The 13,946-nt window shown below is 44.3% G+C and overlaps 1 protein-coding gene across 1 annotated transcript in view; it reads left to right on the top strand.

The window, feature by feature from the left end:
• Positions 1 to 2,825: 2,825 nt before the first annotated feature.
• The window catches only part of CHN2 (chimerin 2), a 155,785-nt gene continuing 144,664 nt past the window's right edge, over positions 2,826 to 13,946 (top strand). Inside the window, exon 1 of the mRNA XM_085051012.1 lies at positions 2,826 to 3,016. Within this exon, the coding sequence (XP_084907138.1) occupies positions 2,968 to 3,016 (49 nt within the window). The 5' untranslated portion in view covers positions 2,826 to 2,967. The remainder of the gene's footprint in view (positions 3,017 to 13,946) is intronic.

Below are 13,946 nucleotides of genomic sequence, written 5' to 3' on the forward strand. Positions count from 1 at the left end.
AGTACACATCAAAGTATTTGGTTTACCATTTAAAATTTATTCTTGATAGTAAGCATTTATGTCATTAATAATGGATATATCTGGGCTCTGCACAAATTAGACTAGGGCAGAATCCGTTTACAGTTTCTGTAAAATAGAACAGAGATTTGACTGCATTGTCTCTACTTTGCACTTTTTACACATAACAAGGCTACTTTTGTGTCATTTAAATTTGCTTCCCCTTTGATCTAGTAATTTTCCCTCTGATTTCATGGCTCTTATGTTCTTTGCTTGTAACAAGAAAAAGGCCATCCTGCATTGAAATGTGAAAGAGTTTCTTTTAATCTACAGTGCATTTCACTCAACTTTATTAATTTACTTTTCAGTGTTGTAGAAACTGAGATTACACAACCTCATACCTGCTGTTACCACAAAAATTATCAAGAGTTGCCTGTTGATAATTTCAAAGGTACACACACTCATAACCAGACATGTTCATACTCACTGGTTTTGGACAGAAAATGCTCCTTTTTCAATTACTGAAATATCTGGAGTAACCATTCTTTGAAGAAATTGCTGTCTTGATTTATCCAGATCTATGGGTGAAAAGATAATTTAAAATTAGTTATGGAAATTCTTTTCTGTCTGCTAAGTCTCAGCAGAGTGAGGGGGTTTTCTCCCTTTCAGGTTATTTGCCCCTTTCTCTGCAGATTTTGACAGTTTTGTTAACACCACCATATTTCACCAATCATATGAGACATGTTTCCAAGAGTTGCTGGCGAGACACGAGGACAAGACAGTGCTAGATTACGGAGGGGGAAATGAAGACATACCAGACAAATACACAGAGGCAAATACTGGAAAGAGGTATAGCAGAAGGAGCAGAAAAAGCAACCGTGTAGGAGACAAGCAAATGCCACTGGACTATTTGAAACATCACACACACACTGCAAGTAACAATTTACTCGTATAGTCTTGGTGTTTACTGGAATATTGCAGTATTTTCCTACACCCCAGGTATCAGCCTGGTTTTATGACCTATCTGCCTTTTTCATTTTGCCCTCAACACTCCGTCTTCAAAATGCGTGACACAAAATATTTGGCCTAAGACCAAAACGCAGCGACACGCCTGTCCTGGTTTTAGGTCCATACGTGGCAATTTATAGATTAATAGGAGTTAGTGCTAAAGCCTGGTTTAAAGCTCGCTCCTCCTCACACGGAGCAAGCCGTCATTACAAAACACAACCTGGAGAAGCCGGCTGGTGTCAGCCGCGTTCCCAGCGCTGGCGCAGCATCCCCGGGGGGGTTTGGGACCCAGAGCCCCCCAGCCGCGACGGCGGGACCGCGGCCGCTGCCGTCTCCGCCGCTAGAGGGGGTCTCGGGACCTGTTTTCCCGAGGAAAAAAACGGGAACAGACTGCAGGTTCTAGGGAGCCCGGGCTGTATTTTGGCTCCGGGAGGAAAGGGAAGCGGCTGGGCGCGGGTTACAGAGCGGGCGGGCGGTTTGCACGCTCGTTTGGGACGCGGAGGAGCTGGGTGGGTAAGGCTTAGATTGCCAAAGAAACTTTAATGCGCTTCCTCGCTCCCAAAGTAACTTTGTGTTAGACTCCCTGTTACGAAACATGGAAGGCTTTCATAAATCAGCGTCATGGCAAATAGGTTGTAAGCTTCTTACAGATCCCGTGCCAGCAAGGCTGTGTGCTATGCCACTCGTGTGCCCACCTCCCTGTATTCTTCCCACCCTCGTTTTACAAAGTGAGGTGGAAGCTTTGGGTGGTGATAAAACACTGCAAAAGAGAACGAGAAGGGCAGACAACAGGAGGAAGCCTCCAAGTGATGCTTTCTCGGCTCTTCCTCTGTCCCACTTGCACTTAAGACACAGGGCTGCGGCCCCGGCTGGTCGGCCCCAGACCCTCATGCCCCCGTTGGATGCTGGCAGCAGTGTGTCCCCAGAGCCCCCGCGCCGGGAATGCGGCGAGGGAAGGTGTGAGGGCGAACCCAAACTGCGGCCAGGCTGGTACCCCGCACTCGCTGTGCACCTGGCAGGGCGAAACCCTGTGTTGCTGTCGGCCTGGTTTGGGGGCGGGGGGGGGTGGGTAATAAGAAAAACTGATGCCAGGAGAAGAGAGAAAAAATAAAATGGAAAGGAAAAAAGCGAAGGTGGGAGCGTGCCAGGAGGGAGAGAGAGCCCCGCGGGAACGGAAGGCAGCCCGCGGGGGCAGTAGGCGGACAAAGGGCGGCGGGGGCGAGGGGCGCAGCCCGGCGTGGCAGCGGGGGGTGTCCGGCGGGGCGAGGGGCAGCCGAGTGCAGAGCCCACACTGCGGCACCGCCGAGGGGGCGCCGGCCGAGGCGCTCAACAGGCGCTGCCGCCCCGCCGGGACGGGGCCGGCACATGGCAGGAGCCGCGCTCGCTGCCAGCCCCGTGCCAAGCGGCGGCGGCCGGGAAGGGGCTTGGCCGCCTCTCGGCGGGGCTGCCTCGCCGCCGGGGCTCGCCCGAGCGGGACCCACCCTGCCCGCTCGGCCGGGGCCGGCAGCCCGGCCGGCAGCGCCGCCGCTTCCTTTGTGTGCGTGAGGGGAGCTGCGGCGGGTCCCCCCGGCGGGCTGTCAGCGCTGCCCGCGAGGAGGCGGGGAAGGGAAGGGACGGGAAGGGAAGGGAGGAGGCGAGGGAAGGCTCTGGCAGGGCGGCTCTCGCGTCCCCGTCACAAGGTAAGCCCTGCTCCCCAGGGCGGAGAGAGGCGCTGGAAGCGCCGCGGGGCCCTTTGCCTGACCTGCCGAACGGCTTCGCCCAGCCCCGGAGAGCGGCCGGCAGCGCCTCGGCGGGTCGCCGCCGCCTCCTGCTCCCCGGCGGCGCGGGGAGCCGAGCGCGGGCTGCGGCGGCGGCTCGGCGCGGTGCGGCTCCGGCACTTTGCGATGGGCTGGCGGCAGCGGCGGCCGGACAGCAGCGGGGGCCGACGCGGGGCTCGCAGCTAAGGGGCGAGGAGGAGGGACCATGGCCGCATCCAGTAACTCCAGTTTGTCCGGCTCGTCGGTTTCCTCCGGTAAGTTTCTCCAGCGAGCGCCGCATTTCTCCCCTCCCTCCATTTTAGCGAGGAGCTACCTGTCTGCAGAGCGCCTCGCCGTCCCGCTCGCCCCGAGCGCGGCAGGAGCTCCCCGAGCCCCGGGCGAGCGCTCCCCGGGGGCGGCGACACCCCTGCCCGGGGTCGGCTGTCCCTCAGGCGGCACCGAAGGGGAAAGCCGGGACGGGGGAAGCGCGGCGGGGCCCGGTTCGCCTCCCCGCCGGCCTGCCGTGCCTTTGTGTGGGGTGAGGGAGAGGGGAGCCCCGCGCCCGGTTCCCTCGCCGCGGGAGCAGCATCCCTCCTGGCTCGGGAAGGGGCGCGCCCGCAGCTGGCGCGTTACCGGGAGCTCCCGCCGCGGCGTTTGGGGCGGCGGGGGCATTTAAAGACCAACGCGCATCCTCTGCCGTGGTCCCTGCGCTGCGGGACCGGCCCCGTACGGCACCCCGGCTGTCGTGGTGCTCTGGGGCGGGCGGGGGCTGCCAGGCGTGCCCCTTGGTGGGCGTTGTGGCACACCTCGCGTTTTGAGTACTTCTGCAACACCGCGAACAATTAATGTCCCGATCCAGATAAAACATGCTCCAGGTGAAGGACTGCCCCAGGGTTTCGGCAGCAAATGTGAGGAGCCTGTGGCTGCTCTGGGTTTTGGGGTGCTGGGAGGGAGGCGGTGCGGCGCGGCGCTCTGCCCCGCTCACCGGGGGGCAGGTTGGTTCCAATGCAGCCCCGCAGGAAGGCAGAAAAGTTACGGTGCGTTTTTAACCGAGGCAGCCTGAAATTGAGAGCAGTGATATAAATGAGTACCACTTGCCTGCTGCTTAGCTCACGAGCAGTTACTGTAATATTTAAGTTATGAGAAATTGGCTGAGAGTAATATCCTGGCATTTTAGTGGGCTGAAAGAGTAAACAGAAGCATGAACAAATTTGGGGTTCAAGGGACTTATGACTCAGTGTTTTCTTTGAGGTGCCAGATTGAGATTTTGTAAGAGCATTTCTTAAACATAGCAATATGTGCTGTGAACAGCAGACAAGATCCTTTGACTATCAATACAACTCTAGAAAAATATAAATGAATGTAAAGGGCAATAAGCAACTACAGTTTTTTTTAAAGACACTGTAACTTACACAGCATATTCCATGCCCCTGTTCCAGCGCTCCACACTTACAGCCAGATCCAAAGATGGAACTAGGTCCTAAAAGTATTTTAACACTTTTAATGAAAAACCACAAACATTGTGAGCTCTTACTGCCTTTACTTGAAAGCACCTGAAAGAAGTAGGCACGAGAAATTCTGCCTTGTGTTCACATTCACGATGCAAGAGTTGCAAGACAAGAATGAAAATAAGCAAGGATCCAGCCAACTTTACGGCTTGTTAGTGAAGGTACTCATTTGGGCAGAGTGGTTTTATTCTATGCATCATTTGTATATTTTTACATTTAAGTTATGTGATAAAACCAGAAACACCTTTAAAAGCCCAGGCTGAAACCTGTGACTCTCTTCCTTGGTGCTCTAACCATTAAGCTGCAGAAGCATGTTGCCAGCTTGGAGTAAGTGTGTAGCTCACTTGCTCAATGAATCTCAAGGTCTTTCTTGCTTCTCTCCAGTGTCTGTGGAAGGATATTGAACTCATACCTCCGAACCCCTCTGTCTTTACTGAATCTGGGCTTCAGGATCTGACTTGTGAATTGAGGGATATTTCCCCTGCAGTGTTGATTCAAATGCCTGAACTGCTGGGAAGAGTGGGAGTTCAGGCACATCCTAGGTGTGAGCAGTTGATGTCATCCAACTCCAGGTGGCCTCCTGCTCTCCAGGTAAATCTAGCGCCAAAATTAACATCCAGCCAAGGAACTGAGCTCTGGGCTTTATATGCACTTCATTAAGAGGTGTTCATCGGGGGGTTGACACTTGACAGGTCCCTGCTTTGTATGAAGCCATTAGCTATGACCTACAACAGTTCATGGTTTATCTTTTGTTTTGTATTTTTGCAAGCATGAGCACAGCTGAGCCTTGGCCCATGCCTGGGGCTCTTAGATGCCACAGTAGTACAACTAATAAATACTGTCAAGTACTCAATAAAGTAACTGAGTGCTCTTGACTTTCATAACTTATGACCTTGGAGTGGTTTTTGGTTTCATTCCAGTTTATTCAATCTATATTTCTTCTGTGCGGATACTAACCAGAAGTTAAATTCGCTGCGGCATGATAAAGTTTCCAATATTAGCAGACACACCATATCTGACTGTGGGCAGCTGTATTCTGGCTGTCTGTGGTTTAAGTTCTCAGAACTCAGCAAGTATTACAGCTTTTTGTTTATATGGTCTAAACAACCAGTCTTGCCTTAAAATTTAATTTGGTAGAATTTTTATGTATGCTTAACTTGCCAATATGAAGATTTCCAAATAGTATAATTATTTCTATTCCACAGAAGAGGGAAGGTTATGCTACCACAATGCATTTTACTAATTGAAAAAGGAAGTGAAATTTGATGTTGATAGCAGAATACCACGCTGCAGGACCCAGCTCTGCCGCTACTTTTGAATGCTGCCAAAGCTTGAGAATGTGTTAGTTACTGCAAGTGACCATTCTTGATGTGGCATTTCTGCTTCAATTCCTGCAAATTCATGTCAATGAGAAAGTTAAACAGTTTGAATATATTTATTGTAAGGAAGTTGCCCAGGAATTTTATGGTGTAGATACTCTGCTTGCCCACTTATACTTCTGTAAATGTTCAAGTGGGATTTATAGTCTTCACTTCAACTTGTGTCTACATTAAGGATCAGAATTTGGCTCTGTTCTGGAGTGGTTACTTATAAGAACTACCTGCCCAGTGTCATGTCAACAGCTGTAGCTGTTGTACAGATGGGGAACTAACGTGTGGAGAGCTATGACTTCAGCTGTCCACTAATGGTAAATGGTTTTATATTCATATTTAGGAGGCTGTTGCTCCTTTGATTTCACAGCTGGAGGACCGGTCCCTCCTTCAGAGCTCAAGTCTGTGGTCTGTGTACTCATCTCAACAGCCACTGTGAGGCTGCTAATTAGAGCTTCAATAGTATTAGGTACTTGTTACAGGCCCCCTCTGACAGACACCTATGAAGGACTTTTTCAGTAAACTGGCACTCACTGGTAACAAAATCTACAGGAGAGCCATGGGTATTTGTATTGCTATATAGCTGTCTGCTTTTGGAACAGAACTTAAGCTGCCCTGACTACCAATGCTTGTGTTTGAAGGTGGCTGGGGGAGAAAGAGAGGTAATATGCTGGGGGAAGAAGTGGGGCATGATAAGCAATTACATTAAGTATTCTTCTTTGGACCTTGGATGAATCTGTACACCATATAAAAAGCTGAAATTATAATTACTTCCATTGGGAATTCCACTTTACTTTCCTGTAATCTCTTCTTTAAAGCATACCCAGATGATCTATTAGCTGTATTCCTTGCAACCCCCTAAATTTTGTTTTTCTCCCTAGATGAAGTGCTGATTTAACCTCAAGCAGCATCTTTTCTTTCTTTCCTTTCTTTCCTATCCTCTGAAGAGAACTCTGCATGTTTCTATGCTTTCCTTCATGCTGTGGTCCCCTTAAATTAGATAATCCCTTGCAACTTCCCATCTTGGTATCAACCCTTATTCTCACTCATTATAACCTTTCTTTTTCAAAACGTTTTTGCTGTTGTTGAAACTTCTCCGCTTTTTCCTGGCAAACAATCCACCTCTCCCACTTTGTCACAAGCTGCCTCCAGTTTCCTCCACCCAGTAGCCAAATACTGATTATACAGAACTGATGAACTTGAGACTTGACTTCCTGGAATGTAAATAGAAGCTTGAGTGAAGAGATCTTTGTGGCTGTGCCTGTTTTGCTTCTCAAAGAAGCAACAAATGCAGCATGTTTCCCACCTAGGTTCTGTGCAGTGGTGTTTCTAAGTGTGGTACTTCTTTGTGGAGTTCTGCCATCCAAAGTTAGTACCAAGTGTCTATAAATCCCAGCTGCCTTTAAAACTTCCATTCTGCTTAAAAAGCCTTATGCCAGATACCCTCCCTGTAGCAGGTGGATAGGTTAGAGAGCTTGGTCTGTCTGTCAGGTAAGGGTCCACACTGAAGGTAAGAGCAAGTACAAGTCTGATAAATGAGAATGTGTAATCAGGCTGCCTTCGACAGCGGGACTCAGGCTGTGCCAAAACCTTTGCATCAGCCTGAGCCTGTGCTATGAGAGTGGTTACACTGCAAGAATTTGGATTAAGACCTAAGGCAAATATGTAAATGTATGTGCCAGTGTACCCAGTATTTTGTTTTTCCTTTGAGCTCCACAGACAAGTTTGCAGGCGTTAGGCTGAAGGGATAGCTCAGCACCTTTCTGCTTCCCAGCTCACTTAATGCTTCTTCATGTGCTGTAAGCATTTTGAGTAATACCTGTCAGTAGAGCAGGTGATGGAGTTAAAACTCATAGGCAAGCTTTCTGCTGCAGGCCTGGAGAAGGGCTTTTGTATTTTGTCAGGGCATTTTTACTTTTCAGCTGCTCTGATAAAAGATAAAAGGGTTCACTGCTCTGATAAAAGATAGCTGCTTCTCCCCCCATCCCCCATTTTTGTAAACTCAGATACTGTATAGAAGACTGTTATAAAGTCATCGATCATTGACGTTATTTCTTTTAATCGAAAATCTTATATTTTTTCTGTCTTGCAGCTCATAGAAAAAGGCCTTTAAGTATCATTTTAGCAGTGATCCTCATTTAATTGATAATTAAATTTATGGTTGATAAACTAATACTTGCAATAAATTGAAGGCAACAGATTGTTGGGGATTTTTTTAATAAATGGCCATGAGTTGTTTAATGGAAACATGTCGCTGTTGAGCAGCTAGCAGAGTAATGAATGCATCAGTTCTCAGTGGCAAGAAGGAATGACCTTTATTGTTTTGATTTCATCACATATATAGAGTTCTCAAAAGTCACCCAGATTGGTCAGTCAAAAGCCTTCCCCCAGGCCTGATTGGCCAGGCCTGCACTGCCCAAGTTCTGGGACACTGTTCCAAAAACATCCAAACTTTATCTTTATTTACAAAACACAAGAAAACTTCTCATGGGAAAAACCTGTGCTAGCCACAGCAACATAGTTCTTAACTATGTGTTTTTACACACACTCTACGTTTTGAGAAGAATAAAAAAGTGCTTATCAAGGGAAGAAGAAAAATCTTTGATGGTTCCAGTAACTTAACAAGGTCAAAATAAAATATTAAAGGCTCATGACTCTCTGGGGGTCATGGAGGTGCTGTGATGTGAAATAGGCAGATATATTATAAAAATGAAAGTCAACATGAACCGATTTTAATTAAGATGCAAGCAAGTGGGAAGAAATGAAATTACTATTGTACAGAGATTCAGAGAGATTCTAATTGGGAAAAAGATTAGTAAATGAAAATAGATGTTTATTCTTAATGATTTAATAGAAATAGTGTGAAACTGGCACATGAAAGCTATTTAAATCATGCTGTCACTATGCTGATAAGGTGCTACTTTTGATTTTTAAAAGGGCAGTAAGGGTTCTTTTTATTTCTGTTCCTTGTGCCAAGCTTCTGCTGGCCAGGGTGTTCTTGCTCTAAATTAAAGCTGAAGTCTTTTGTATCTGGTGATTATAAAGAATTCGCCATTCTTATTAAAAGTAATAAAAATTCAAAAGGGAAAAATACCAAAGTACTCCATTCTGATGTAGTGATTGATTCAACAGTTAGTTACTGAACATGTTGGCTGTGATTATTGAGAACAAAATAGCCTGGAAACTGGTACAATGCATGTCTGCTTCACAATTTAGCTTATAAACACTTGTGCTCTGTGAAGCAAAAGCCTTATTCTTATGGATCTCCTTGTCTCACAGATATATGTGGAGGATCAGGTGAACAGTCTTTCATGCTGTCATGCTGATGACCTTTCTGGATATCTGTTCTATTGATGAGTTCTTGCCTCCTGTGTGATGGCTCTAAGGAAGCTTACATATGCCAAATGCTGAGTGATTGTAGGCAGGAATATTTTACATTGGTTGAGTGTTATACTGAGTGCTCTTGTATCGTCATGCCCATAACATTTTACATGTTTGAAATTAGAATAATTTGGCTATTATGGTACATAGGTAAGTCTTAAACCTGGTGTTTTAGACAAAAAAAACCTATTTTTTTTAAAGTTGATTTGTTTATATACATGCCTTTGGCTAAAGGGCAGCCCTGGCTGGATTGGCCTCGCTTGCAACGTTGAATGCTGGCAGAAGCTGTTCCCATGCTGGGGAGACAGTCTGTTGTCACTCGTTTTTCTCTTCTACAAAAGGAAGAGATACTGAGGAGATTAAATATTTGGAGAACTCTGTGTTAGGGAATGGCACATTAATATTGCATGAAAAAGCTTTTGTTGCAGGGAAACGTAGCCGGATTTATAAAAGAAGCTATAAATCTGTAATTCTCTATATGTCACATTTTTACAGGTATAGTCACAGTTTGTCTAAGAATTACACAGTATCTAGTGTAAATGTATAGTTTTAACTGCTGTGAATAATGATCCATTCTTGCTGTCTTTTTCTGACCTTTGATTATGAGAATGTAAATTTGAATGTTGCATTTGGAGGTGGTTATTACCAGCTGTGAATCACACAGAATTCAGCAATAATGGTTTCATCATCCTGTTTTACTCAGCATTAGTCCAAATCCCAGGGCTGGAGGGTGAGTGTATCCCTGCAGAAGGAAACTGATGTTGCAATAGTGTTCTTGTAACATTAACGCACTTCAAAGTTTGCCCATGAAACTTGACAGCGCAGGCTGATGTATTTGGTAAGGTAAGGAGAGGTTAAATGGTTTTTAAAATTCAGAAGAATACACAAGTGTCACATGCCTTGCTTCTGGTATTATTGATCAAGGTCATCACAAAAGAATCAGTTCAGTAAATAAGACATCTGTTCTGAGGATATCTTTATCAGGCAGTCCAATTCCACAGAGACAAGGTGTTTCCAGTGTGGTGCTGTTACTGACAGTGTAGAAAGTACTAGGTGGGCACTTTCTTATCATCAGTGAATCACATGTCACCTGCTGTGACCTGTGTGTCAAGTCACATTTCTCAGTTTCTTCTTGCCAGCTTGTCATGTAGCTATTACTCTCCTTCCTGCTCACCTTGTTGCTGGCTGTTTAAACATCACTTTCACTTAGAGAAAGTACTTCAGTACGTTTGTGGTGTTAGACTTTTTATTTCATCACAAAACAGAAATGGATGTTAGAAGAGATTGAGACATCAGTTTGTAAATGAAGCTCAGTTGTTGAGCAGATGTTTAATTGCCAAAAGTTTGTCTTATCTTGACAGATCAATTGGTTAAATGTTTGGCTTCATGTATGGCAAGGAAGAAAAATGACAAGTACATGTCATGTACAGGCATACTGAGCCATTGCAAAGGCAGGCAGAAGTTCTTTGGAGATGGCAGTTCTCTTCCAGTGTTGTGCAGTGTGCCAGAGGGTGTGTGCTGTGGTCAAAAGCAAAAGTCTAAGAGCTCTTTCAGCATTAAGTTTACCATCAAAAGTCATGGATATCTGCAGTAATATTTTCTCCTGTGTGAAGTTGCACTGATTCCACCTTAATTCCCCAGTAAACTAGATCAGATTGCCCCAAAGGAAAGAATGGGGGGATCATGAGAGACTCAGACAAATTCTCAATTTTCAGCTTCTCCAAGGCATCAATATGGTTGCTGTTCAAGCTAATTGAGTGGAGCTTTTTGTGTGGCTGAACCCTACCTTTCTGTGCGTGTAGCACTGTAATATTTTGGCATATTCCACAGTGCCGTGGCTGCACAAACAGTGCCAGCCCTTGGATGTCCCATTTTTAAGCATTTACAGTGTGTGTAATCATATATAACTTAATAACGAGCCATATCCTCTCCTGATCAGGAGTTCAGGGTTAGGCACTTCCTGGCACAGAGAAATCCATTAACTATGGGCCTCTTTGGCACGGAAAATTAAAGATGCTGGTGGCTGACCTGGGCTGTTAGCCCATTTAGATAACTTTACAGGAGAAAGATCCATCTATTGCTGTTAAGCACGATGATACCAGCTCGGCCTTAAGTCCCTGAGCTGTATGTAAGCTGGGAAGCTGGTGAAATATGTAGGCTATAAAGCTGCTGTATTCTTTAACACTTCCTTATGTATCCACTGATAGTCATTGTGGGAGATAATCTACTGATCTGACCTGTCATTGCCACTCTTATATATAGAGCTGGTGGAGTTACTGCTGCTGAATCAGCACACCTTTATTTCTAGGTCCTGAGTTCTAAAGCCAAGAGCTCCTAAAAGAGAGGAAAAAATGGAGGTGAGTTTGAAATATGGAATTTTGGCATCATATGTTGCAGGTTAAAAACAAAAACAAAACCTGCACCTGTGTTACAAAGAGACCTGATAGGAAAATCTTACTAATCATGTGCTGTATTGACTAGTATATAAATTTGTCTCAAGCTCCCTTTCTTCCTTTGATTGAAAAGCTTTTTTTTCCTCTTCTCCTTTGCCTTATGAATACACAAACCAGCTGGATTTATGATCCAGCTACAGCTGGATCAGATTTCATTCTTTCTGATTCCAGTATTAAGGCTAGCAATTAATGAACTTTCAAGAGCTAGAACAGAATTTTTCATATAAGGTTCCTCAAAGCTCCAAGATTTAGGGCTTTACAAAAAACCTGAATGTTGCAATCAAATTTTTGTAGTGCACAGAAGTGTCATAAAGCTAAATTAATTATTTGTAAAAGATTTTGGTTTGTTAATGAAAAACCCTTTATGAAGACAAGGTGTTAAGTCCTGACCCTTCAAGCTGCTTGGTCCCTTCTGTTCCCACTACATCAAGTTAGTAAATCAGCAGCTACTGGACTGGGAAGCTGCTTTTCCAAGTATTTTTATGTAGTTTCCATTACAGCAGCATCTGCTGTTATGATGGGACAAATTATTATAAACTATGTGGTAGACCTCCCCTCATGCGAGTACATAATTTATTTAAAATTCAATTATTTACAGTTTTCATACATATATATATATATATATATAGTCATTTCAATGGTGATTAATTTCCAAGGATTATGTACAAGACCTAAATTATATGTAATTTCTATAAATACCTGCTTCATGAGGGAGCATACTCTCCATAACTCCTGACCTTCTGCCAGGAGAACCAAGATGATGGGCAGTTTTCAGCATCATGAAGTGATAGCTCTCTGTTTTACTTTGCAATCTGAAGCATGTTGTTAGAATGTTGCACGTTGAACTTATTTACTGAAAGAATATTGAACCTTTTGATGTTTGAACAAAAGTGGATAGACAAATTTCCATTCTAAGCTCCCTCATGCTTGTTCGTGTCTAACATATTGGTGTGTGTTGGAAATTTTACTTAAGTTTAGAGAATAACTATAAATAATGAAATAGAACTGGCTGTCAGAGATGAAACTCTAGGCAGGAAGATATATTAAGCCATGGAAATAGTGATTGACAGGCGTGCTTTTTTCTCCTGTTCCATTATGACACTTAAAACAGCATTAAATCAGTAGGCCATGGAGAAATAAAGTTAGCTGGAGGATGGAGGTAAGTAGATGTCAGATCGGTGAGAATTCACAAAGCTTTGTAGACCAAAAAAAAAACCTGTTTTTATTTTGGTTGTACAGAGAGAAGAATCAGGATCCTGAACTTTCTTTACAAAGCAGGTTGCTGTGTCAGCCCATGTTATTTACCAGGGGGAGAATTTATGGGTTTTTAATGTAGGACCGTTGGTCATTTTGGTAGTAGATAAAAGGTTATAGGTTACAGGTGATAGGTTATAGCCCCTTTTCCTCCAATTGCACCAACAGCTGACTGTCCAAGTGAAGAATCAGCCTTTGCTGTGGTAGCATTTTAGGTACACATGTGACACAGTATTTCTAGGATACAAAGTTTCAGGGTTTTTATGGAACTCTGCAAGAGCTGCATTTCCATTGACACAGTGCCTGGAGTGACCACTGTGTTGGCTTTCCCTACAGTGCTTTGAGTGATTTCTCCTGCAATTTCAAGAAGTATTGTGAATACATGAGGTTTTCTGGGCATGCTGTTGTGTAGCATGGCTGGCTGGTGCTATTGCACATTGCTAAACAGTTGTTTTATTTCCTTTCAGAATTGATGGATTAGTTCATTCAATAAGCTCCAGGAAAGAAAACCTATGAAACTCTCCTCCCAAATCCATTAAATTGCCTTATACCATTGATTTTAAAAATAAACATGAAAAAATAAAGTGTAAGTGCAAAAACCAGTTAAGTGTATTATTTTTAATGATTAATGTAACAGTAAATCTTTAAGCACTGGCAACTTAAGAAATCAACACATAGTGTGTGATTTCTTCTAGCACTACAAAATATGGCAGATGTGTACAGGTTATATATGAGCTTGTTTGCACATAAAAGCTATTTTGAAAAAGGCTCGTAAGAGCTATAGGGGAAAAAAAATCAGACATGGAAATATTATGGAATAGCTAGAACAGCTATTCCTGAACACTGTTCAGTTATGTTATAGTAATGTAGATAATTGACTTGAAATGTGTAGAAATACAGCATTAATTGTACTCATTTGTCAAGTAACGCTAAGGTTCTCTTTTCCCATTCTGCTGGATGTATTTTGAAAGCTCATCGCTCCCTTTTTTCAGAGACAGAATGCATTCCTGACATCAGAAATTTGAAACTGAACCTGCCATTTTCAAGGATTTTTTTTCTTCTTTTATTTAGTTTTGTGTTGTTTAGCCCAGGAGCTGATCACATGATGGTTGAACTAGAAAAGGATAAAACAAATATACAGATGATTCATTTCAGAGCAAAACCTTGCTGAACAAAACAGGTCATTATTAGTTAGAAGTGTTCATAGGCATGTGAGAGGTGCAGTCAGGACTGGAGGTC

This window comes from Lichenostomus cassidix, chromosome 2 (assembly GCF_008360975.1).
Source record: "Lichenostomus cassidix isolate B80296 chromosome 2, HeHo_3.0, whole genome shotgun sequence".
Classification (NCBI taxonomy): Eukaryota; Metazoa; Chordata; class Aves; order Passeriformes; family Meliphagidae; genus Lichenostomus; species Lichenostomus cassidix.